The following is a 25352-nucleotide window of genomic DNA, read 5'->3' as shown; positions in this document are numbered from 1 at the left end:
GTCGAACGAGTTAAACGCGTTAGTAACGAATCGTTCGAAAAGTAGTAGTCTCGCTCAGTGCGCATGCTCTGCGGTGATGACGTTTCGAACGAAACTCTAACGAAGTTCACGAAGGAAAGAGTTAGTTCACTTCGTTAAGAAAATGGCGGCCGACGAAATCGATGTTTCTAAATCTACTCGAGTGTTTAAATTGTGAATTAAAAGATGAAATGATTGAAATAACTGTCCACCCGAAGAAATTTAAGAAAAATATTTCGGATAAGGCTGCACTAACAACATTCATATCTTCGATTTTAGAAACAGCCATTTAGTTATAAACGAATCGTTCGAAAAGTCTAACTAAATAAGAATAACGATGACGTCATTCTCGTTTAACTCGTTCGACTTTACGAACGTACCCCATATGAACATACAGCAACCATACCTTCTACATTAAGAAATAAATATTTATTTATTTAAACATAACACAATTAATAATATTAAAAACATTAAATTTCAGAATTATATTAATAAATTATTTCCATTTTTTTTAAATGTAGATATAAAAAGCTGATAAATTTCATGATGCAAGATAAACGCACGTGACCCACATGTAAAATTTAAAGAGAAAGATGGCGGCTAATGTTGCGTGTGAGATGAATTTTACTCCGGAAATAAGCTACAGTTCTGTTAAGCAATGTTTGAATTGCAATAATTTAAAAGAAATTACAGAAATTGAAATTATAGACAATGAAATTACTTATGAGGAATTTTTTTTGAAATTTATGTGTGCTAATAGACCTTGTAAATTTTCATCGAAATTTACAGATAATTGGAAAAGTAGAAAATTATGGATTAATAATGATGATAAACCAAACTTCGATTACTTACAAAGGGAATTCGGTTGGTTCAGCTATTTTCCAAATGTAATATCTAGTGTAAATTTATAGTTCATTTTAACATTATAAATTAACACTTTTGCAAAAACAAATTCCCATTTTAATTAAAACATACATATACTGTTTAAACATAGTTTCCAGAGAAATTGGTTATAAACCATTTTTATAATGTATTGGCAGATAACTTTGAAGTTGCTTATTTCAGATGCAAATTAAAATCTCATCAAAATTTCAAAATCCAAATGCAGTAACATTTTTATTCTCTATTGTTTTTAATATTTGGTGTTGTGAAAGTTCTAAAAGGAAGAAAATATTTCTTTGTTATTATCTCTCCATCAGTTGTTTTCAAATAGGATTAACTACTATTTCTTCTGGTAAACCTCTATTGCAACAAATTTTGCACAAGTAGAAAAGGAGATATATTTACCCATTATTTCACATTACCAAAATGTCTGATTCACTTTCCTTTTGCAATCTTGACTTCTGTTTTTTTCCTTTCAGTTGGTTTCTGAATGAGTCTTGGTATATGAGAAATGATTTTTTGTCCTTTCAGGAATGCTGTTGATGTAAAGAAAAGCAAACATTTTTGGCCTCATTTGGGAGCCAGCATCGCCAGGGCTTCTATAGAAATTTTTTTATTTTTTTTTGGTCAAAATGTTGGTTTGTCACAAATTATACAGTAGTTCCAGCTTTAAGAAATAATAATGTTTTATAAAAAAGAATATATATTATTTATCAATTTATCTACTTTTATCAGGTAACCAAAAAAGTTCTGTCGTTTTTTGTTGAAAGAAAACAAACGTAAAAATGTATAGGAAATAACACAATTTATTCATCAAAATAACCACCCTCACATTCAATAACCTGTTCCCAACGGGAAACAAGCTTATAAATTCCATTTTTATAAAAGTCACGATTTTTAGAGTTGAAAAACTTCCCTAATTCCGTTTCTATAACCTCTCTATTTCTAAACTGTCAATTTCGCAGATGATTATCTAGGCTTAAAAATAGGTGATAGTCAGAAGGGCTAATGTCAGGGAAATAAGGAGGGTGCAAAAGAGGTTCCCATCCAAGGGTCTGAATTGTGTCAGAGGTCACACGCGCAACATGATGTCTATAGCATTATTGTGTAGGAAAAGAACGCCTTTATGGTTCACTAAAGCTGGTGGTTTTTTCAAAAGTGATTGGTGAACTCAATGCAGTTGGTCACTGTAGACATTAGCAGTAATAGTCTGGCCAGATGGTATAAGTTCATAGTGAACAATTCCATTTGCAGTCCACCATATGCACAATATTGGCAGGTGCCAATTGATGAAGTATCCATTTACTGAGCTTGTAAACTTTCCCAAGACAATGCAAATGTAAACGGACAGTTTCATCACTTACGGAGAACCTTTGTGCTAACATCTGACAAGTTTGAGCAGAATATTCTTCGATTGCAGCCTGTAATTCAACATCATTCTCATGGCGCATCTTTAAGCGACTCATTGCCGGAAGAAAATTTTGTAAACCATCTTTGGGTGGTGTGAGTGCTAACAGAACCTTGTCCAAAAGCCTGGCATATTTTTTGAGCCATTTGCACAGCACTTGTTCCAAGTTTAAACTCATACAACATACAAGCACGAATTACAGAGTTTGGAGTACTCATCTTCAAGTCAATTTTTATAATATTAAGAGATAACCTTTCCACTTCTCTTTATATAAGATGAGTCAGCATTAAATCTTGATTAACATATTGCTGGAATTTTAGTGTCATCTATTGTGTATTGCGTGTAACATTCTTTAAACTTTGTAGTTTCACAAAAAACGACAGAACTTTTTTGGTTACCTAATATTTTGTGAAGTTAATTGAACACTTCATTTTTACTTTGTATGTGAGGTTAAGATAAAATCAGTACTGCTTTTTTTCTGAGATTTGTGATCTGGAGGTCGAAAGATACTTAATTTTTCCGTGTATAAATTATAGAAACCATATATATTTGTTACTAGATTCATGTTTCAGACTAGTTTGCTCATCTCAATTGAAATTCATTATTTGTTATTTCAATATAAAAATTGTGTTATTCTTGATAATTGAAATGAATTTATCTAAAGAGAAAGAAGAAATAATAGTTTTGTTTTTACTGTTAATTTTTTATAATTTTAACAAAATTCCATATCTACACAAGAAATATATCAATTTAATCAGATGAAAGTTTGTAATAATTTTGTTAAGATTATACATATATAGATGGGAGCAAAGAATTGGAAGAACCAATTAGACAAATTTCTCTTCTAATGATTCTAAATAAAATTAAACCCAAAAATTTATAGGATAGGGATAATCATTTTGAAGCTAATTTAATGTAGATTAGCCCTATACAATTTTTGAACTTTTAGAATCATTAGAAGAGAAATTTGGCTAATTGGTTCTTTCAATAATTTGCTCCTCCCTACTTTATATAGCCTATGTCAGATCTAAAATAATAATAGAAGATTAGATACTAATCTCAAAATTTCCTACTCTTGAAGACTACATTTTAATAATTCTGTTTAAATTTGAAAATGTCTTGAATGTGCAGATATGGAGAAAGTAAAATATCTTAAAATTAATTAGACTTTCTGGAATTGGATTATTTTTGAAATTTAATATTTTAAGAAATATAGAAATAAAGTTTTATAGAACATTGGGTTGATAAAATATGTGATAATGTAGATTATTGATGTAATTTGAAATGATAATACAAAAAAGGAAAATTTTTTTTTATCAATATATCTTTTTATCAGTGTATTAAATGAAGTATTACTGAATCTTTGGATTTATTATCTAGCCTATAATCTTTTGATTGTCATTTTCTGTGTTTATATTACTTTTATTTTGCAATTATTTTTCCTTACTTATTTTATATGTTANTGTGAGGTTAAGATAAAATCAGTACTGCTTTTTTTCTGAGATTTGTGATCTGGAGGTCGAAAGATACTTAATTTTTCCGTGTATAAATTATAGAAACCATATATATTTGTTACTAGATTCATGTTTCAGACTAGTTTGCTCATCTCAATTGAAATTCATTATTTGTTATTTCAATATAAAAATTGTGTTATTCTTGATAATTGAAATGAATTTATCTAAAGAGAAAGAAGAAATAATAGTTTTGTTTTTACTGTTAATTTTTTATAATTTTAACAAAATTCCATATCTACACAAGAAATATATCAATTTAATCAGATGAAAGTTTGTAATAATTTTGTTAAGATTATACATATATAGATGGGAGCAAAGAATTGGAAGAACCAATTAGACAAATTTCTCTTCTAATGATTCTAAATAAAATTAAACCCAAAAATTTATAGGATAGGGATAATCATTTTGAAGCTAATTTAATGTAGATTAGCCCTATACAATTTTTGAACTTTTAGAATCATTAGAAGAGAAATTTGGCTAATTGGTTCTTTCAATAATTTGCTCCTCCCTACTTTATATAGCCTATGTCAGATCTAAAATAATAATAGAAGATTAGATACTAATCTCAAAATTTCCTACTCTTGAAGACTACATTTTAATAATTCTGTTTAAATTTGAAAATGTCTTGAATGTGCAGATATGGAGAAAGTAAAATATCTTAAAATTAATTAGACTTTCTGGAATTGGATTATTTTTGAAATTTAATATTTTAAGAAATATAGAAATAAAGTTTTATAGAACATTGGGTTGATAAAATATGTGATAATGTAGATTATTGATGTAATTTGAAATGATAATACAAAAAAGGAAAATTTTTTTTTATCAATATATCTTTTTATCAGTGTATTAAATGAAGTATTACTGAATCTTTGGATTTATTATCTAGCCTATAATCTTTTGATTGTCATTTTCTGTGTTTATATTACTTTTATTTTGCAATTATTTTTCCTTACTTATTTTATATGTTAATCTAATTTTTACTTTCCAATTTATTCATTGTTTTATTTCTTTAAATTTAAATAATTATTTTAATATTTTACTTAATTTATTACTTAAATATTGAAATATTAATTTTTGTATAATTGAAAAATTTTTTAATGACATAAAAATTGGTCACATTTACACTTGAGTGTGAATTCACATTTAAACTTAGTCTTCAATGATATGTAAGTCTAGAAGTTACAAAAAGTTCTTAAATGCTAAAATATTTGTCCTACTTTGTCATTATCAAGCCTCCACTAAAGAATAAATAATAATAATTGCTTTATTTATTTTGTAGTAATTTGAGAATGGTATAAAGTATGCTAACAACATTAAAATTTAAGTGCTTTTTTATAATCTCTCGACTTCTATATTTAATTAAAGAATCATTAAATTTAAATATGCAAATAAGTTAAAACCATGTTTAAACCAGATGATTTTTTGGTTGTAATCCCTTTAATAATTTTTATTTTTCAAATTGTGTTCCATTCTATTTTTGTTTGATCTTATTGAGATTTAGAAATAAATATAAATATCACTCATATATCTTACTTTTTTATTTCTTTACAGTGGTAAAACTATGAATGACTTAATATCTACTGTATATTTTCATAGATTCATTACTCTTGAATGGTAGAATACTAAATAAATGTTAATTGGTATTAATGTTGTATTGTAAAATAAACCATTACAACTGCACTGTTGAGTTAAAATCTAAAAAACAAAATTAGTTGTGATTAATTATAATAAAAAAAATCATTAATAATCAGAAGAACTTCATTTTGTCTCTCTATAAACTACTGGATTTATGGACAGTTAAAATTTACAATAAAATATTTATTGGATATTTCTTTCTAAACCAATCTTGAGCTATATTGATTAATAGGAAGCTGTAAAACATCATCATTTTTCATAAACAGAATATTTTCACAGTTAAAAATTCTAAAAAATAAATTAATTAAATTGTTACATACTTGTCCAAACCAAATTTGTAGGAAAAACATACAAATAGAACATGAATATTATCTATAATTAAAATCATGTCAATAATTCCATCTTTAAAGTTAAATTCCGCAATGTAAAAATAGTGAAAATCAGCAGTGCTGAAAGATTATATCTTAAATTTTATAATAATAGAAAAATGATATTAAAAATGTTTTAGACATATTTCACAGGAATTTTAACTTTTAATGATTTTAAAAATTTTGTGATACTATGTTACTTTATATAAATTTTTATATACACCTACAGTATATTATATAGATAATTGTTTTGAATAAAATTTGTTAAAAACTTACTCTGAGAATTGTCTTAATTAATAAATGAATCTTTCTACAAAATTTTATCATAATTTTTTTTTTTTTTTTATAAAAACTAATCTTTCTTAATTTTTCATAAATCAAAATTTCCTGATACAGGTGATTCTCTAGCACCAGTAGCAGATTGCAATATTAAATTATATAACAGTCATTGTAAAGAAGATATGTCTGTTAAGAATTATATTTCTTACTGGAAGAGAAGATATTATAGCAAAGGAGATTCACCTTGTTTATATCTTAAAGATTGGCATTTTGTCAGGTATGTATCTGTTCATATTTAATTTTATATTATAGCATAATTGTGTTGCATTAGATGTTATGATCATCCCCACTTATCAAATATTAGTCATGAATCAATATTTCAATAATTTACAGGTATTGTTTTACTGATTTTGTGTATAAATCCAAAATTTTAGACTTTAGTTTGTTGTTTTTAATTAAATGTAGTATATCTCTGCTCTATTATACTTTTACTGGAAAATCACTTTTAAATGAGTTGTAAATAAACTGACCTAAAAGCTCAATATGGTAAGTTTTATTCACAGAAGTGCAGATTGAAATAGAGGGTGAGCTGTTTTGGAAGAGAATGATTTGAAAGCTATATAATAATAAACATACAATATAAACATGAAGTTCAAATTCTGCTACAACAGCAAGGAAAGGTAGAATTTCAGTGGATAGTTTCATCATGTGACAAAAGTAAAAGTAGCATCATGTACAATGCATTAAGTATGTCTTCAAAGTTTGTATGTATGATTGCCATTAAACTCAAGTTTTGTTGTGTTTATGGTTTCAAGAAAACTATTTAAGTATGATTGCATAATACATTGGTATTACACATTCAAAGAAACAGGGTCAATTATGAAGCCATATCCAGTGGTCATAAGCATGATCCTGAGAACGCCCAATTTCAGATCTATTGGCATTTAGCCTAAGGAAAAATGCTATGACAGTCAACTCTGCCATACACAAGATGCCAATGCATTGTTAGACTGTTGCTTTTCACTATATATTTTTTTCTTTTGTCCTATTATTCTTGACATCTTTTCCTGTTCTTTGTTCATTCCACCTTCGAGAACTTTCTTACCTTCTTAATTCTTCTTTCTTGGAGATGAGGGCCACTTCGTAGAAATTTCCAACAATGAGTATGAGGTTACCTGAGGGCATATGTGGTGAAGGAAGGTTACTTTTTGAGCAGTGCTTGAGGAGAGAAGAATTTGAAAGGAAAAAGGCATTTCAGTGTCTAGTGCCTGAGAGATGGGTGAGACTATAACTGAGAATGGGAAATTTGAAATTCACAGACCGGAGTTGGGGTGTTAGAGCCAGCATTTCAGTTCAGTGTGTCAGAACAAGCAATTATTTCTTTTGAATCAACTAGACGAAAAAAGGAAACCCTTGTAGAACTGAGGGAGAGGAAAGTAGAAGACAGTATTGTATGTTTACAAAGCTCACACATGGCCCTCACTGTAACTGAATGACCTGGGTAGTCTTTCTTATTCTGTCTTATTTGCCATTTTGCTACTTCTCCCCCACACTTTCTATTTCCTCTTAGTTGTAAATTAATGTTAAGGAATATTTTTGTAATTACTATATTATTCTATATTATTCTGTTTGTTTTAGTTGTGAAAATTTCTATTGTCTACCAACGACCAGATTTCAGATGACTGTAAAAAAGTCCGTAATTCCTTGAGCTGGAATCCCCTCTTTTTTTGTTCCTTATTATCATACAAATTAAGTTCTTTTTCTTCTATCCTGTGCTTGTGTGGTTTTTGTTTTTGATGTTTGCCTTTATGACACTTTTTCTAAAATCTAACAAGACATTACCTGAAAGTTATCTATAGTGCTTATACATAATCAAAAACTTCATTAAGAAACTTCAGACTATGAGGCGTTAAATAAAATTAGGAGAAATATTTTAATCTTGCTCGCAGACACAATTTCCTTTGTGTCTGCGAAGTACTTTAAAACAAATGGAGAAATCTCTCCTTTTGAAATTAATTAAAGTGAAACGCAAATCATTGGCTGAAGCTGAACTTAAAGTTATACGTTGCCCATCTGCAATTTGCCAAGTCTTGTGACCCGGTTTCACTCTACGACCAACTTGGAAAGATTCATAGTATGGCATCGAAATTTGCCCGAGATGAAAGAGCTAAACTAAACAGGAAATTCAAGTGGCTTTGTAATGCGACATGCAAGCGACAAAATCCAGTGCAGCCAACCCAATTTCACAATTACACAGAGGAAATTGTTCCATCTCGGATTAAGAAGATTTTACAACAGGGACCCAGGTATATCCCTCCACCACAAAATATGAGCGCCGCAGAAATGGTTCCAGCGACTCTTGCAGTACTCAAGTGCTGCCAAGCGGCAACAAAATATCCGCAAATGGAACTCTCAATCATCTCGACACTTTCCTCAGTAAGACAAAATTTCGCTCGAACTAAACAAAGTCCCGGTGACCATTATGTGAAACGGTACTTATCAACTGCCAACATGAGACTTCTGATATCAGACAAGGACAAGAAGTTTGTTCTATGTAGGGAGGAAGACTTTTTATGCAGGGCCACAGACTTTCTCAACCAGTCGCAAGCTGTCATCTTACTGGAAGACCCAACACCATCCGTGTTAAGAAAAACAAAGAAAATAATTACTTTCCCAGGAGTTACTTCTGTTCTTTCGGGACGCCTGGATCCCCATCTAACGTCACTTGCCCAAGACTTTTCTTTGAGGCAAAAACGCACAAAGAGAGCTGGCCATTAAGGCCTTTAGTCAATAAGCGGTCCCATCCTACATACTTCCTTGAAAAAGCGCTTGCTAGATTGCTAGCTGGGTTACTTCCTCCCTCCTCCCAAGTAGTGTCCTCATCTGTCACGGCTAAAGAAAGGTTATGCGCTACGCTGGCTGGCTTGAATCCAGATACTTACACATTTTATAAAATGGATGTTGTTGCATTGTACCCTTCAGTACCGCACTTCGAAGCGGTGATGCTAGCCAATACCTTACTTATCAAAGAGGGTTTTACTGCACAGCAAGTTTTAGAAGTTCGCGAAGCATTGCTCTTTGTTATGGAGCACAATTACTTCCGCTTCAATGGAAAGATATATCTGCAGAAACAAGGGGTGCCGATGGGCTCACCACTGTCAGCTGTATTGGCAGAACTTATCATGCGGCACGTTGAACACAGCATTTTTAAAGTCCCTCTCACTATAGCTTACCCCTTAATTTATTTAAGATACGTAGATGATATTATTTTGGCGTGGCAGGATACGGAAGACTCCTTCCAGGTATTAGAACATCACTTATCAAAAATGTATACCTCTATACACTTCACTTGGGAGAAGGAAGTTGGGAGAAGAATCGCTTTCTTGGATTTGCACATTCACAAATCCCAGGAAGGCTTGGAGTTTTCCGTTTATCACAAGTTTGGCAATATCCCACCCATAATACCGGCCACAGCCTGTCAGCCACAGCAATATGTTAATGCGGCCATAGCCCCCTTGATCAGACGGGCATTCTTACTACCATCGACACAGCATCTTATCAATACTGAACTGGAGGCAGTCCGCACAGCGGTGTATGCGGCGGGATTTAGTTCCTTCAAATACATCCATGTTAAAAATAGAGTTATGCAGTTTCTCTTCCCTGCCACCACATTACGCAGACCAAGGGATTGGACAACACTTCGTCCCTCACTCCCATACTGTGGACGCTTTACAGTCTGGATCTGCCGGATCTTTAGGCAGAATGGTTTCCGTTTACCTATAGCCCCACGACCATGTCTGCGACGAATCTTGTGTAACGATAGAGATGCTATTTCCACCCTGGAAAAATCTGGTGTATACTCCGTTCCTCTGCAAAATCCAATATCAGGACTATGCACCAATTATATAGGAGCGACTACCAGAATGCTGGCCGCTCGCATATCTGAACACCAACGTTCGGTGGCACTTGGCAATTGCGACACCGAACTTTCCAAATTGGTGATACAACACCACCACATAGCGCTTTGGAATCGAGTGGCAATACTCAAACGCTGTGATGAAGGGAGCTTGATATATATTTGGGAGGCCATCTTCACAAAACTGCTCTCTCCGTGCAACTCCCCTACCCTCGACTTACCGGACATCTGGATTAATTTATACAGGCATTTAAAAAATCAACAGTAATTCTACACCCCCTTTTCCGCACCTCCTATGTGAATCAAGGCGCAAACGTGTCGGCCTCTTTATGTGCGTTTTATTTTTATATTTACGCATGTTTTATGTATTTTAAGTTATGTCACGATTTTATATCTAAAATTTTAATGTAAAACTTGCACTTATGGCTCTATTCTGATCGGCTTCTATGCTGTATGTTAAGGCGCATGCGTGCAAAAATTTTACACGCATTTACAAAATGTTTTTAATTCAAAATCTAAAATTTACTTGTTCTTAATAGCCATTCCAATTGGCTTTTATGTTATACATATTAAGGAGCACATGCGCCAATTTTTTGCGTGTACAAAATAATTAATAGCCATTCCAATCGGTCTTTATTTGTTTAAAACGCATGCACACCAATTTTAAATATTTACTTCTAAAATTTAAATCTTATTTATAATAATATTCCAAAAACGGCTAAAATTGTTAATATTTTAAAAAATTTAAATGTTCTGTTCAATTTCTCTATTCGATTTGAATTGCCTGAAGACGACGTACATATTTACGTTGAAAGCGCTTGCAAGATTAAAATATTTCTCCTAATTTTATTTAACGCTTCATAGTCTGAAGTTTCTTAATGAAGTTTTTGATTAAGTTAACTGTTGGCGTGACATCTGAACCGAGTATTTAATACACTTAACAAGGTGCTTATACATTCTTTAAGCAATACAGATACAGGAGCAATACTGTCAAAGTTTGCATATCAAAGGATATATGGAGTAAGTTGTGTCATGGTCAGTGTCATTTTTGTTTTTGTCATGTGACAAAATTACTTAATGAAACTCCTACTTTTCTTTGTGGCCAAATTTGAACTTCATATAACTAATGTGTTTATTATAACATAACTCATCTAAACAGATTACTCTGTATATTAGGCATGGGCAATCTTTTGACATTGAATAGACATCCAGGTTTTGATATCAGATTAACTAAACTATATTTTGTAAATTCAAGATAAAAGAAATTTTCCATTTATAAAGGATACACAATACTATGGATTCACTTATAGCCCTATGACTTTTCACTAGGCACATGAATTATTGTAAATTACTTATTATGTAAATTTGTTTAGCAATCTTTTAAGTCATAGAAAAAGTCAGAGGGCTGCAATCCAGGAGTCACATGTTGTTTGTATCTGAACTATATAATATAATATGTTGAAATGACACAAAAAATACAGCAGTTTGTAAATTCAATTAGAATATTTATACTTGTCAAAAGTACAGATTTATAAAGTGAACAGTTATCAAACTGCTTATTTTATGATTTTCTGCTGTTGTGGTACTTCCATGGGATTATAGCCTAAAAAATCCAGCAGTATTTGGCTTACATTTTTTATTTAGAAATATAGTTTGCATTATCAGTTGTCTATATATGTATATAAACAACCAATAATTTGTTAATTTTGTTTTCATGGAAGCTGTTGGTAAAAAATTTTCTAATATGTCTGAAAACAATTCAGTTTAAGTTTATTGTGACTTGAAATTTTAATTCTATACAAAAAGATAGATTCAAAACTTTGTTATTAATTTTCAAAATTAATTTAGAACTGAATATATGAAAATAAAAGGGGAAGAGAAATGCCTTGTATATGAGAGCCATTAAGGTGGAATTTACATTATTAACCACTGTTTGACTAGAAGGGAAAGATCCCTGCTCCCCTCTAATCAGGCAGTGGTTGACAACAAAAATAAAATCCCAAGTTTAGAAAATGGTTTACAACAATTGTTAGATTAATTGTCAATTAAAAAAAACAAAGCTATTGAAATATATTACCATTATCCATTAGTCCAAGTGACATACCAAAAAAAAATATAGTGCATGTACTGTATATAGGTCTAATGCTAAATTTTTGTCAAAATATTTATATATTTAGTTAAATATGTTATCCAATTGTAATTTATTAATAAAAACTTATTCACCACTGACTTTAGTAGTGAAAAAGTTTTATGAAATGTCATAAATTAAGGTTGATATATTTGGCATAATTTTATAGATAACACAGACTGAATATTTTCAGTTATAACTACCAGTAATTATCTAATAACATTTTTGTTGATTATAAAAACTTTTATTTTGGAAACTAAATTATTTATAGGAAATGTGTACAGTGAAAACAGCTTAGGCAACCATCTGCATTCGACGGGCACCTGTCAAAATGGGCAAAAATTTCTGGCACGGAATAGTTTATCCATAGAGTCTTCGTATAAGTTACCTGTATTAAACGACCACCTGTGTAACGCGACCGCGGGCATCGATTTTTGGTCCGAAACAACATACAACACCTGTAATAAGCGACCACTTTCGCGAATGTATCTGGTCTAAACTATTGTAAGAACCCATCTCAACAACGTTTCCACCTCCTAATATAATGAATTAGTCTAAACTCTCGTTCGAACCCATCCCGGGCACTTCTCCCACCCTTGAAATTAGGTGCAGGTGTTAATAAATTAGTCTAGCAACAAAGGAAATTCATTTCAGTTTGTTGGAAAATGTCCGAAATGCAAAGTGCTGTCGTTAGAAGATCGTATTAAAGTTATCACAACAGCAATTAGCGGCGAAGTTTAACTGTGGGAAAACAAAATTTATTTTACCCTAGACCTACAGTATTTTCCTTGGGGGTGTAAAATATTGTACACGATACAATTAATCGGCTGATCTCATCGTTTGATAAAATCTATTTTTATTTATTTATTTTGAAGCTCATATACAGTACACGTGCGATAAATAGTTTCTGTATCAACCTACCTTATTTCCACGATATTTTTAGAAAAATAATATCCAAGTAATTTTCGCAGGCAAAATATTCAAAAAACAATAAACGCATTAATGCAAAAATCAGTTTTACTTCCTTTTTCGATTCCGCGAATGTAATGAAATCGTATAATGAGAAAAATAATAAAATCGTTTTATTATTAATTAATAATTTTTCTTATTGTACTTAATTAATTAAGAAAATATTAAATATTATAAAATACAGTATTTTTAAAGTTAAAATAAGATTAAACTAACGAAAACCAAAAGCAAAGTGATGGAGAGATAGGATGCTCTTGTATATCGATGACGTAATACACGTAACTGAGGAGCGAACGAAAAGAACCGAGTCAAATTAATTAAGTCGGAAAAAAGAAAATGTGCATTATAATCGAGAAAATGCGAGTATTGTATTAATCTTTAAAATATTGGTGTTAAATCTGTCTTATAATATCATGACGACTCTTGTAAATTGGGTTATCCGATAAGAATAAAATACAATACCAATATAGCCCTAGCGTTGAAAAAATTTGCTTATTTTTGCTCGCCTCGAGTTTTGCTTAGTAAAAATGGCTAAAAAGTGCGCAAAATACGTACGGAAATACGGTATTACAGCACCACCTGTATTGGACGACCACCTGTCTAAAAGACCACTTTTTGAAGGAACCGTGGGTGGTCGCCATAAACAGGTTTTACTGTATTTTTTTTTAATATTAGGAAATTGTTTTTATTTTCATGAAAGAGATATTTTAGTTTTATGAATTTATTTTATTATTGTCTGTTTTAAAAAATACCATATTTATTAAACTAAACTAATTAATATAAATATACAGTATTAAAACAATATTGTTGTTATTGGGCTGCAATTTCAAAAAACTGTAAACCTATAAATTCCCACTATTGTCCATCTGTCTTTCATTAATCTCGAGAATGGAGTTAGATAGATCAAAGACAAGACCAGATATGGAAACCTTAGGAACAAGAGACCCAAATTAACTATATATGAATATCTGATTCAACCAGAAGTCATGTTATTTCAATTCAAAAATTTTCCTCTGAAAGGTGTTAGATAGATGACTGGCACAACTCTATTGGTAAAGGAAAAGTGTGATGTTCAGGGGCAAGACACTACTAATTTGAGGTAGAGAGCATATATTTTAAATAAGTAAATTAAAAATATGATTAAAAATTTCAGCCTGACATTGTGACAATGTCACAATAAATAATTATTCATTTGTAAATAAGAATAAAAATTTTAATCTAGTAAATACACTTGTTTATTTATAAAAATTAAAAATTTACAAACTCTGCAATCTTTAACCTGCAATTTTCTTCATTAGAGCTAATTCTTTTGTTGTTAACAGTTTGGCTTTATAATAATTTTTTTTTTTATTCTCATGTCCTCTTTACTTATAATTAACTTCTGATGCAAGAGAACAGATATGTGGTTAATATATTATCAAATAGGTAATCTAAACTTCAATTTATTTTGATTATACAATTTTGGGATTGAATATATAATTTACATTTTATACTGTGACCTCTTTACAGGTATTCCATTAATATGAATTTGTTGAAATAGATCAACATTGTATGATACTATACTTGTATGCTGTATACATTAAATTGCTAAAACTGTATTAGATTAGATATATACAGTAGAGTCCCGCACAATGTGCAAATAAAGCAAGCAACACCCTTGAATTATGTCAATCAGAGGCATACTTTGTTTTTTTTTTTTTTTTTTCAATTTATAGCCAAGGTTTAAACTTTCATAAATCATGTGATAATGCAGGTTTTGATAACGTGATTCCTATAATACATAACGAACCCCCCGCGTTGTATGGGACTCTACTGTAGTTCTTTGACATTGCAGTATATAACTGTATTATCCTAAATTATTTAATTTTCTCTTAATGACTTCACAGTTATTTGCAAACTATCTCTAAAGTTTATATTTTATTTATTATTGGAATAATGAGTAATATTCATATTAAATAATAAGAATATATAAAATTATGAGGGTGTTCAAGAAAAAGAAAAATAATAATAAAATTTAATATAATCATCTTTATTGATTTGAATTTAAGATTTTGAAATTTTTATTTAATTTTTTAAAAGTAATTTTATGTTAAAAATGTTATTTAGTTACAAATAAATAAATAAATAACAACATAAATAAATTTAAATAATTTTCATTTTATTCAATAAATTTAAAGTTTTTGTTTTTGAAATCTAATTAGTAAGTCTCAAATTTGGTTGTATATCTATCAAAAAATTGTTTGTTATATTTATACCATTTCTGGTATATTTATGTTGTTATTAACTATAAATAGTTAATAATAATGTGTTTGACCCAATTTTTAAGGCTGTATTGTTGTTCTATATATAAAAACAAAGAATTAAGATGTTACACATCGTCATTTAAAATTAGCACAGATTTTCAATGAAGGTTTGAAATAAAATATAAAAGTTTGTGTATTTAATCCTGTTTAAAAAAATATGATAAAATTTATGATTATGAATTTTTATGAATAGAGAAGTCTAGTTAATGTCTAGCCAACAAAATTTTTATTCATAAGGGTTCAGAGGAGCTTATAGACTTTCCTGTTAAATTATTTATAACAATTTTAAGTATAAAAGATTGTATTATTTATACTTAATTATAAGAATATATAATTTGCTACTAATTAAATTTATTTGATAATTAATTATTTATTTGATATTGTTCTGATTTGTTCCTAGATTTATTCTTTGATGCTTTTTAGTTTTATAAGTTGTATATTACTATTTCTCTTTTCTTAATATATCTGGACTACTAGATTAAACTAATTAAATCTTTTAATTATGAAAATTAATTGAGTTGTTAAAATGTCCTCTTACTTCATTTATAATTGCACTTATCTTATTACAGTTTGAAATTCTTATCAGACTTCAAAAAATTTTAAATGTTATTTATTTTGCTTTAGAATTATTTATTGGAAATAATTTCAAATTGGAAAAATATTTTTAACACAAAAAAATATATTTAACTAATAATAATCATCTTTTCTTAAGGACAGTTGCAAATTATACAATTAGAATATAGCAATAAATTGTAAATTAAGTATGAAAATATTTTTTCTGAATAATATTTGCTAAATATACCATACTAGCAGACCCTGCCATGCATTGTTGTAGCTCAAAATGTATCTATTATAAATGTATAACACTTTCCCTGTGGGGGGGAATTTTTCGAAAAATCCCTTCTTAGTGTACATTCTCTTGACATACCCTATTAAAACGCAATCAAAAACGTAAAAAACTGCATCTAAAATAGTATAACAGAAGCAGAGTTCTTTATGGTAAGCCTTAATCCTGTCCATCTCCCTCCAGTGGGGGGAATTTTGACATGTACAGTATATTATATAAAAAAACGTGCATATTCGAATGCAGCATTGTGTCAAAATTTCAAAGGAATCGGTAGGAACAAATGAACATTACATTTTTATTTATATAGATAGATAGATGATCTGCTTTAGTTCATCCTCACAGAAAAGCAAACTTAGGTCATCGTACTCGTAGCGCCATCTGTTGGACATAAAAGCCTTAACCCTAGATGATATCTTTTAATTTATATGAATGTTTAACGGAATAATATACAGCCTATGTCCACCCTGACGTTCCATTCTAAATATTGATGGAAGAATTTTTGAAATCAGATGAGTAGTTTGGAGATTACCCCCTACATACAAACTTACAAACATTACCTCTTTATAATATTAGTATAGATGATAAACTCTTATTAGCAATCTTGTCAATTATTATGAGAATTGATAAGATTTATTCAAAAGCGGCATAAATTCTTACAAATTCACTAGTTTTGTGTCTTTGGTCTCTTATGATACTTGAAGGCCCACCAGTGGCCAAGCGGTCTTCGTACCCTGAACACTGGGAGTTCAGTCATAGGTTTGCACCTCGCTCAGACGGGCTGGCCACATGGAGTTTTCCGGGTTTTCTTCATGTCTGTAATGCTTAAATAGGCACCAGTTTCCCTTAAAAGACCTCCCAGAAGGCATCCCTCCTAGGCAGAGATCACCCAAGTGTTGCATTGCCATAGCTAAACAAACAAACAATGATACTTGAATTTTAATTCAGAAATTTTCAAATACTGTATTTATTCTAATAAAGAATGTGCTATCTATAACTTTTTTCAGCTTGCAACATTACTGTTTATTAGAAAGTGCTTACTGTTAGAGGGTGACTATTATTTCTATTCTTTGGGAATTGGATGTGACTATTATTTAAGTGATTATTAATGAAATAAATCCAGTCAATTCTTTCACTTTATTATTTGAGCAACAATGCAACACTCAATATACTCTTATTTTACTGTATTACTTTCCTTGCTGTTATATATAATAGAGGAAAAGTATAGCAATCGGTGATAAATATCCCCTAATATATTTACATTTTTGTACTCNTTTTTTTTTTTTTTTTTCAATTTATAGCCAAGGTTTAAACTTTCATAAATCATGTGATAATGCAGGTTTTGATAACGTGATTCCTATAATACATAACGAACCCCCCGCGTTGTATGGGACTCTACTGTAGTTCTTTGACATTGCAGTATATAACTGTATTATCCTAAATTATTTAATTTTCTCTTAATGACTTCACAGTTATTTGCAAACTATCTCTAAAGTTTATATTTTATTTATTATTGGAATAATGAGTAATATTCATATTAAATAATAAGAATATATAAAATTATGAGGGTGTTCAAGAAAAAGAAAAATAATAATAAAATTTAATATAATCATCTTTATTGATTTGAATTTAAGATTTTGAAATTTTTATTTAATTTTTTAAAAGTAATTTTATGTTAAAAATGTTATTTAGTTACAAATAAATAAATAAATAACAACATAAATAAATTTAAATAATTTTCATTTTATTCAATAAATTTAAAGTTTTTGTTTTTGAAATCTAATTAGTAAGTCTCAAATTTGGTTGTATATCTATCAAAAAATTGTTTGTTATATTTATACCATTTCTGGTATATTTATGTTGTTATTAACTATAAATAGTTAATAATAATGTGTTTGACCCAATTTTTAAGGCTGTATTGTTGTTCTATATATAAAAACAAAGAATTAAGATGTTACACATCGTCATTTAAAATTAGCACAGATTTTCAATGAAGGTTTGAAATAAAATATAAAAGTTTGTGTATTTAATCCTGTTTAAAAAAATATGATAAAATTTATGATTATGAATTTTTATGAATAGAGAAGTCTAGTTAATGTCTAGCCAACAAAATTTTTATTCATAAGGGTTCAGAGGAGCTTATAGACTTTCCTGTTAAATTATTTATAACAATTTTAAGTATAAAAGATTGTATTATTTATACTTAATTATAAGAATATATAATTTGCTACTAATTAAATTTATTTGATAATTAATTATTTATTTGATATTGTTCTGATTTGTTCCTAGATTTATTCTTTGATGCTTTTTAGTTTTATAAGTTGTATATTACTATTTCTCTTTTCTTAATATATCTGGACTACTAGATTAAACTAATTAAATCTTTTAATTATGAAAATTAATTGAGTTGTTAAAATGTCCTCTTACTTCATTTATAATTGCACTTATCTTATTACAGTTTGAAATTCTTATCAGACTTCAAAAAATTTTAAATGTTATTTATTTTGCTTTAGAATTATTTATTGGAAATAATTTCAAATTGGAAAAATATTTTTAACACAAAAAAATATATTTAACTAATAATAATCATCTTTTCTTAAGGACAGTTGCAAATTATACAATTAGAATATAGCAATAAATTGTAAATTAAGTATGAAAATATTTTTTCTGAATAATATTTGCTAAATATACCATACTAGCAGACCCTGCCATGCATTGTTGTAGCTCAAAATGTATCTATTATAAATGTATAACACTTTCCCTGTGGGGGGGAATTTTTCGAAAAATCCCTTCTTAGTGTACATTCTCTTGACATACCCTATTAAAACGCAATCAAAAACGTAAAAAACTGCATCTAAAATAGTATAACAGAAGCAGAGTTCTTTATGGTAAGCCTTAATCCTGTCCATCTCCCTCCAGTGGGGGGAATTTTGACATGTACAGTATATTATATAAAAAAACGTGCATATTCGAATGCAGCATTGTGTCAAAATTTCAAAGGAATCGGTAGGAACAAATGAACATTACATTTTTATTTATATAGATAGATAGATGATCTGCTTTAGTTCATCCTCACAGAAAAGCAAACTTAGGTCATCGTACTCGTAGCGCCATCTGTTGGACATAAAAGCCTTAACCCTAGATGATATCTTTTAATTTATATGAATGTTTAACGGAATAATATACAGCCTATGTCCACCCTGACGTTCCATTCTAAATATTGATGGAAGAATTTTTGAAATCAGATGAGTAGTTTGGAGATTACCCCCTACATACAAACTTACAAACATTACCTCTTTATAATATTAGTATAGATGATAAACTCTTATTAGCAATCTTGTCAATTATTATGAGAATTGATAAGATTTATTCAAAAGCGGCATAAATTCTTACAAATTCACTAGTTTTGTGTCTTTGGTCTCTTATGATACTTGAAGGCCCACCAGTGGCCAAGCGGTCTTCGTACCCTGAACACTGGGAGTTCAGTCATAGGTTTGCACCTCGCTCAGACGGGCTGGCCACATGGAGTTTTCCGGGTTTTCTTCATGTCTGTAATGCTTAAATAGGCACCAGTTTCCCTTAAAAGACCTCCCAGAAGGCATCCCTCCTAGGCAGAGATCACCCAAGTGTTGCATTGCCATAGCTAAACAAACAAACAATGATACTTGAATTTTAATTCAGAAATTTTCAAATACTGTATTTATTCTAATAAAGAATGTGCTATCTATAACTTTTTTCAGCTTGCAACATTACTGTTTATTAGAAAGTGCTTACTGTTAGAGGGTGACTATTATTTCTATTCTTTGGGAATTGGATGTGACTATTATTTAAGTGATTATTAATGAAATAAATCCAGTCAATTCTTTCACTTTATTATTTGAGCAACAATGCAACACTCAATATACTCTTATTTTACTGTATTACTTTCCTTGCTGTTATATATAATAGAGGAAAAGTATAGCAATCGGTGATAAATATCCCCTAATATATTTACATTTTTGTACTCAGGACACCTTGAAACATTGAGAAATGCAAAAAAATTCAGAGGTAATTTCTGTATCTCCACTAGGGTCAGACTTAAATTAATGACAATTTTACTCATTATTAGTATTTACAATTTTTTATAAAGCCCATCCCTGGGCTTTATAAAAATTAAGTCTTTTTGTCATTTTATAATACAGTAAGAACCTGCTTAATGCAGAGATATGTTTCTAGACAACAAAGTGCTAAATGAAACAGCATTAAATGAGGTCATTTTAACATGGAGTAAATAAGGAAAGGGGAACATGTGACCAAAACTAAACAGATTTTATTTTAATTTTAAGTTATTTTTATATTAATTTGCATAATAATATATGTTAAATAACACACAAACATATGCACACAGAAATATAAAGTTCATTTTTTGTGATGAAGGTCCTGGCTCTTCAGAAATTCTTGTTTTTTGTAATAAAGTCATGTAGTTTCATTTGTCGCTTGTTTTTCTTTCCTTAAGCAAATGTCAGTAGCAGGAGATTGCATCCAAAATGCCTCGTCTTGCTTTTGTACTCCTTTCAAAATCTGGATCATTCACTACAATTTGATCAACAATTTTGTAGTTACCAAACTTACTAAGGAAATCTGCAGATAACTTCTTTTGGTTTCTCGTTTTCAGAATCACTATTTTCCAGTCTGCACGAATTGTTTGTTCAGCCAGTTCTTGAAGGTCTTCATTGGTAAGGCTCTCACCATAAACCTGCAGTAACTCCTCGATATCCTGCTTGTCTACATCTCCTAGTGCTGCTGTATCAATTAGGTTGACAATTTGGTCAACCTAATGATACAATGATAGGCTCTTCTCATTGAGAATTCTTGGATACCTTCAGCCATAACTTCTTCCACACTTTGTTCATGCATTTATCAGTTATTTCTTATCTGGTGCACTCGATATTGCCTATGGCATCCATGATGATATATTTTTTCAAAAATTGCAACAAACATAGATTTAAGAAAAGTAAAGCGCTATGACAAATTGCCACCTTTTGCTGATTGATTCATGTACAGGAATAGTCATATTATATACAAATAAATGAAATGCTATGATGAGCGTAAATTTTGAGCTTTTTTAGGCTTCGAGCAGACTGTGTTATATTGAATCAGCATTAATCGAGACAGCGTTAAGCAGGATCTTATTGTAGTTAAAAATATAAAAAGTGTTTTAAAATAAAATATCATAACAGATGGCACCAAATGTTGCCAGGAAAGTTAAGCAACTCATTGCTGGATTTTTTCGACATAAAGCTAAGAGTAATAATGTTGAATAGACTTTGCAATTTTTCAATTTAAAATAAACTTTATCTTTCTCCTGTAGAAAATGTACTTACTATTAGAGTGCATTGTCTACATCTCTTTCATCTTGCAGTTGCACTGTTTATTAGAATAAACACAGTATTTTATTTTATATATGTACAGTATTACTTAAAATAATTTTTTTTTAATTTTATTATAAAACAATTAATTTGAAACGTAAGTAATTAATTACAAGTATATTAATTAATAACATCAGCTTTTGTTTTTCAAAAGTCAAGGGCTTTTTTTAATATTAAATTTTCAGATTGTATATCTTTAGAAATTCAAACAGTATGTATAACAAAGTTAAATAATTTATTGTAGTATCTGGGAAGTCCCAGATACTACAATAAAATCTGAGATAATCCCAACCTTAATGTGGGGTAAGAGTGTCTGAGAACTGTACAGTATAACATACCTCAGGGCCAATAGATGGATAAAAAATTTATAACAGTTAATATACATGTACAGTACATACATCAATCAACAGATGATAACAGTTCAATAATTATCAGTCATGCAGCGATTAATAATGCCCAATTGATAACATCTATGTTAGACGTCCATGTTTATTAATAACTCCTCAACGATAGTCCTCGCGAGAAGAGTGTGAGATCTCTTCTTTTGAAACTGCCATTTGTGACAGTTTACTTTTGCGAAGAGAAAAATAATTCCAAGATGGCGGTATAACGTCAGAATGACGACAGACGAAACGCCTTTTTCGGTAATCACTAACTCATTTGCAATGATAACTTCTATGTTGCTTATGACTTATTAATTAAAGGACGTCATAGCTTATTGAGACATGCATTTTACATCCTTATCAGCGATCTCAGTCTCATAATCAATGTTAGGGTTAAGGTCTTTTATCATTAACTTTTAACGATAAGCCAATGATAATTTGTCCGTCCACAGCGCAGGATAGGATGACAAATTATACATACCAGCAATGTCTTCAAAAATACTTTATTAAAGTTATTGCTGGTATGTATAATTTGTCATCCTATCCTGCGCTGTGAACGGACGAATTATCATTGGCTTATCGTTAAAAGTTAATGATAAAAGACCTTAACCCTAACATTGATTATGAGACTGAGATCGCTGATAAGGATGTAAAATGCATGTCTCAATAAGCTATGACGTCCTTTAATTAATAAGTCATAAGCAACATAGAAGTTATCATTGCAAATGAGTTAGTGATTACCGAAAAAGGCGTTTCGTCTGTCGTCATTCTGACGTTATACCGCCATCTTGGAATTATTTTTCTCTTCGCAAAAGTAAACTGTCACAAATGGCAGTTTCAAAAGAAGAGATCTCACACTCTTCTCGCGAGGACTATCGTTGAGGAGTTATTAATAAACATGGACGTCTAACATAGATGTTATCAATTGGGCATTATTAATCGCTGCATGACTGATAATTATTGAACTGTTATCATCTGTTGATTGATGTATGTACTGTACATGTATATTAACTGTTATAAATTTTTTATCCATCTATTGGCCCTGAGGTATGTTATACTGTACAGTTCTCAGACACTCTTACCCCACATTAAGGTTGGGATTATCTCAGATTTTATTGTAGTATCTGGGACTTCCCAGATACTACAATAAATTATTTAACTTTGTTATACATACTGTTTGAATTTCTAAAGATATACAATCTGAAAATTTAATATTAAAAAAAGCCCTTGACTTTTGAAAAACAAAAGCTGATGTTATTAATTAATATACTTGTAATTAATTACTTACGTTTCAAATTAATTGTTTTATAATAAAATTAAAAAAAAATTATTTTAAGTAATACTGTACATATATAAAATAAAATACTGTGTTTATTCTAATAAACAGTGCAACTGCAAGATGAAAGAGATGTAGACAATGCACTCTAATAGTAAGTACATTTTCTACAGGAGAAAGATAAAGTTTATTTTAAATTGAAAAATTGCAAAGTCTATTCAACATTATTACTCTTAGCTTTATGTCGAAAAAATCCAGCAATGAGTTGCTTAACTTTCCTGGCAACATTTGGTGCCATCTGTTATGATATTTTATTTTAAAACACTTTTTATATTTTTAACTACAATAAGATCCTGCTTAACGCTGTCTCGATTAATGCTGATTCAATATAACACAGTCTGCTCGAAGCCTAAAAAAGCTCAAAATTTACGCTCATCATAGCATTTCATTTATTTGTATATAATATGACTATTCCTGTACATGAATCAATCAGCAAAAGGTGGCAATTTGTCATAGCGCTTTACTTTTCTTAAATCTATGTTTGTTGCAATTTTTGAAAAAATATATCATCATGGATGCCATAGGCAATATCGAGTGCACCAGATAAGAAATAACTGATAAATGCATGAACAAAGTGTGGAAGAAGTTATGGCTGAAGGTATCCAAGAATTCTCAATGAGAAGAGCCTATCATTGTATCATTAGGTTGACCAAATTGTCAACCTAATTGATACAGCAGCACTAGGAGATGTAGACAAGCAGGATATCGAGGAGTTACTGCAGGTTTATGGTGAGAGCCTTACCAATGAAGACCTTCAAGAACTGGCTGAACAAACAATTCGTGCAGACTGGAAAATAGTGATTTTGAAAACGAGAAACCAAAAGAAGTTATCTGCAGATTTCCTTAGTAAGTTTGGTAACTACAAAATTGTTGATCAAATTGTAGTGAATGATCCAGATTTTGAAAGGAGTACAAAAGCAAGACGAGGCATTTTGGATGCAATCTCCTGCTACTGACATTTGCTTAAGGAAAGAAAAACAAGCGACAAATGAAACTACATGACTTTATTACAAAAAACAAGAATTTCTGAAGAGCCAGGACCTTCATCACAAAAAATGAACTTTATATTTCTGTGTGCATATGTTTGTGTGTTATTTAACATATATTATTATGCAAATTAATATAAAAATAACTTAAAATTAAAATAAAATCTGTTTAGTTTTGGTCACATGTTCCCCTTTCCTTATTTACTCCATGTTAAAATGACCTCATTTAATGCTGTTTCATTTAGCACTTTGTTGTCTAGAAACATATCTCTGCATTAAGCAGGTTCTTACTGTATTATAAAATGACAAAAAGACTTAATTTTTATAAAGCCCAGGGATGGGCTTTATAAAAAATTGTAAATACTAATAATGAGTAAAATTGTCATTAATTTAAGTCTGACCCTAGTGGAGATACAGAAATTACCTCTGAATTTTTTTGCATTTCTCAATGTTTCAAGGTGTCCTGAGTACAAAAATGTAAATATATTAGGGGATATTTATCACCGATTGCTATACTTTTCCTCTATTATATATAACAGCCAGGAAAGTAATACAGTAAAATAAGAGTATATTGAGTGTTGCATTGTTGCTCAAATAATAAAGTGAAAGAATTGACTGGATTTATTTCATTAATAATCACTTAAATAATAGTCACATCCAATTCCCAAAGAATAGAAATAATAGTCACCCTCTAACAGTAAGCACTTTCTAATAAACAGTAATGTTGCAAGCTGAAAAAAGTTATAGATAGCACATTCTTTATTAGAATAAATACAGTATTTGAAAATTTCTGAATTAAAATTCAAGTATCATTGTTTGTTTGTTTAGCTATGGCAATGCAACACTTGGGTGATCTCTGCCTAGGAGGGATGCCTTCTGGGAGGTCTTTTAAGGGAAACTGGTGCCTATTTAAGCATTACAGACATGAAGAAAACCCGGAAAACTCCATGTGGCCAGCCCGTCTGAGCGAGGTGC

General features: G+C 30.0%; 1 protein-coding gene across 2 annotated transcripts in view; it reads left to right on the top strand.

The window, feature by feature from the left end:
* Window positions 1-616: 616 nt before the first annotated feature.
* LOC111629162 (jmjC domain-containing protein 4-like) overlaps window positions 617-25352 on the top strand; it is a 60525-nt gene continuing 35789 nt past the window's right edge. Inside the window, exons 1-2 of one of the 2 annotated variants that reach the window (XM_023373035.1) lie at window positions 617-882; window positions 6222-6381. In XM_023373035.1, coding sequence (XP_023228803.1) covers window positions 636-882; window positions 6222-6381 — 407 coding nt within the window. In that variant the 5' untranslated portion in view covers window positions 617-635. Of the gene's footprint in view, window positions 906-6221; window positions 6382-25352 lie in introns of both variants that reach the window. The other variant, XM_023373037.1, reaches the window with a different exon arrangement.

The sequence above is a fragment of the Centruroides sculpturatus genome, unplaced genomic scaffold (assembly GCF_000671375.1).
Source record: "Centruroides sculpturatus isolate CEXI.00-Female unplaced genomic scaffold, Cexi_2.0 scaffold500, whole genome shotgun sequence".
Taxonomy (NCBI): Eukaryota; Metazoa; Arthropoda; class Arachnida; order Scorpiones; family Buthidae; genus Centruroides; species Centruroides sculpturatus.
This window is presented reverse-complemented; position numbering and strand designations above follow the sequence as displayed.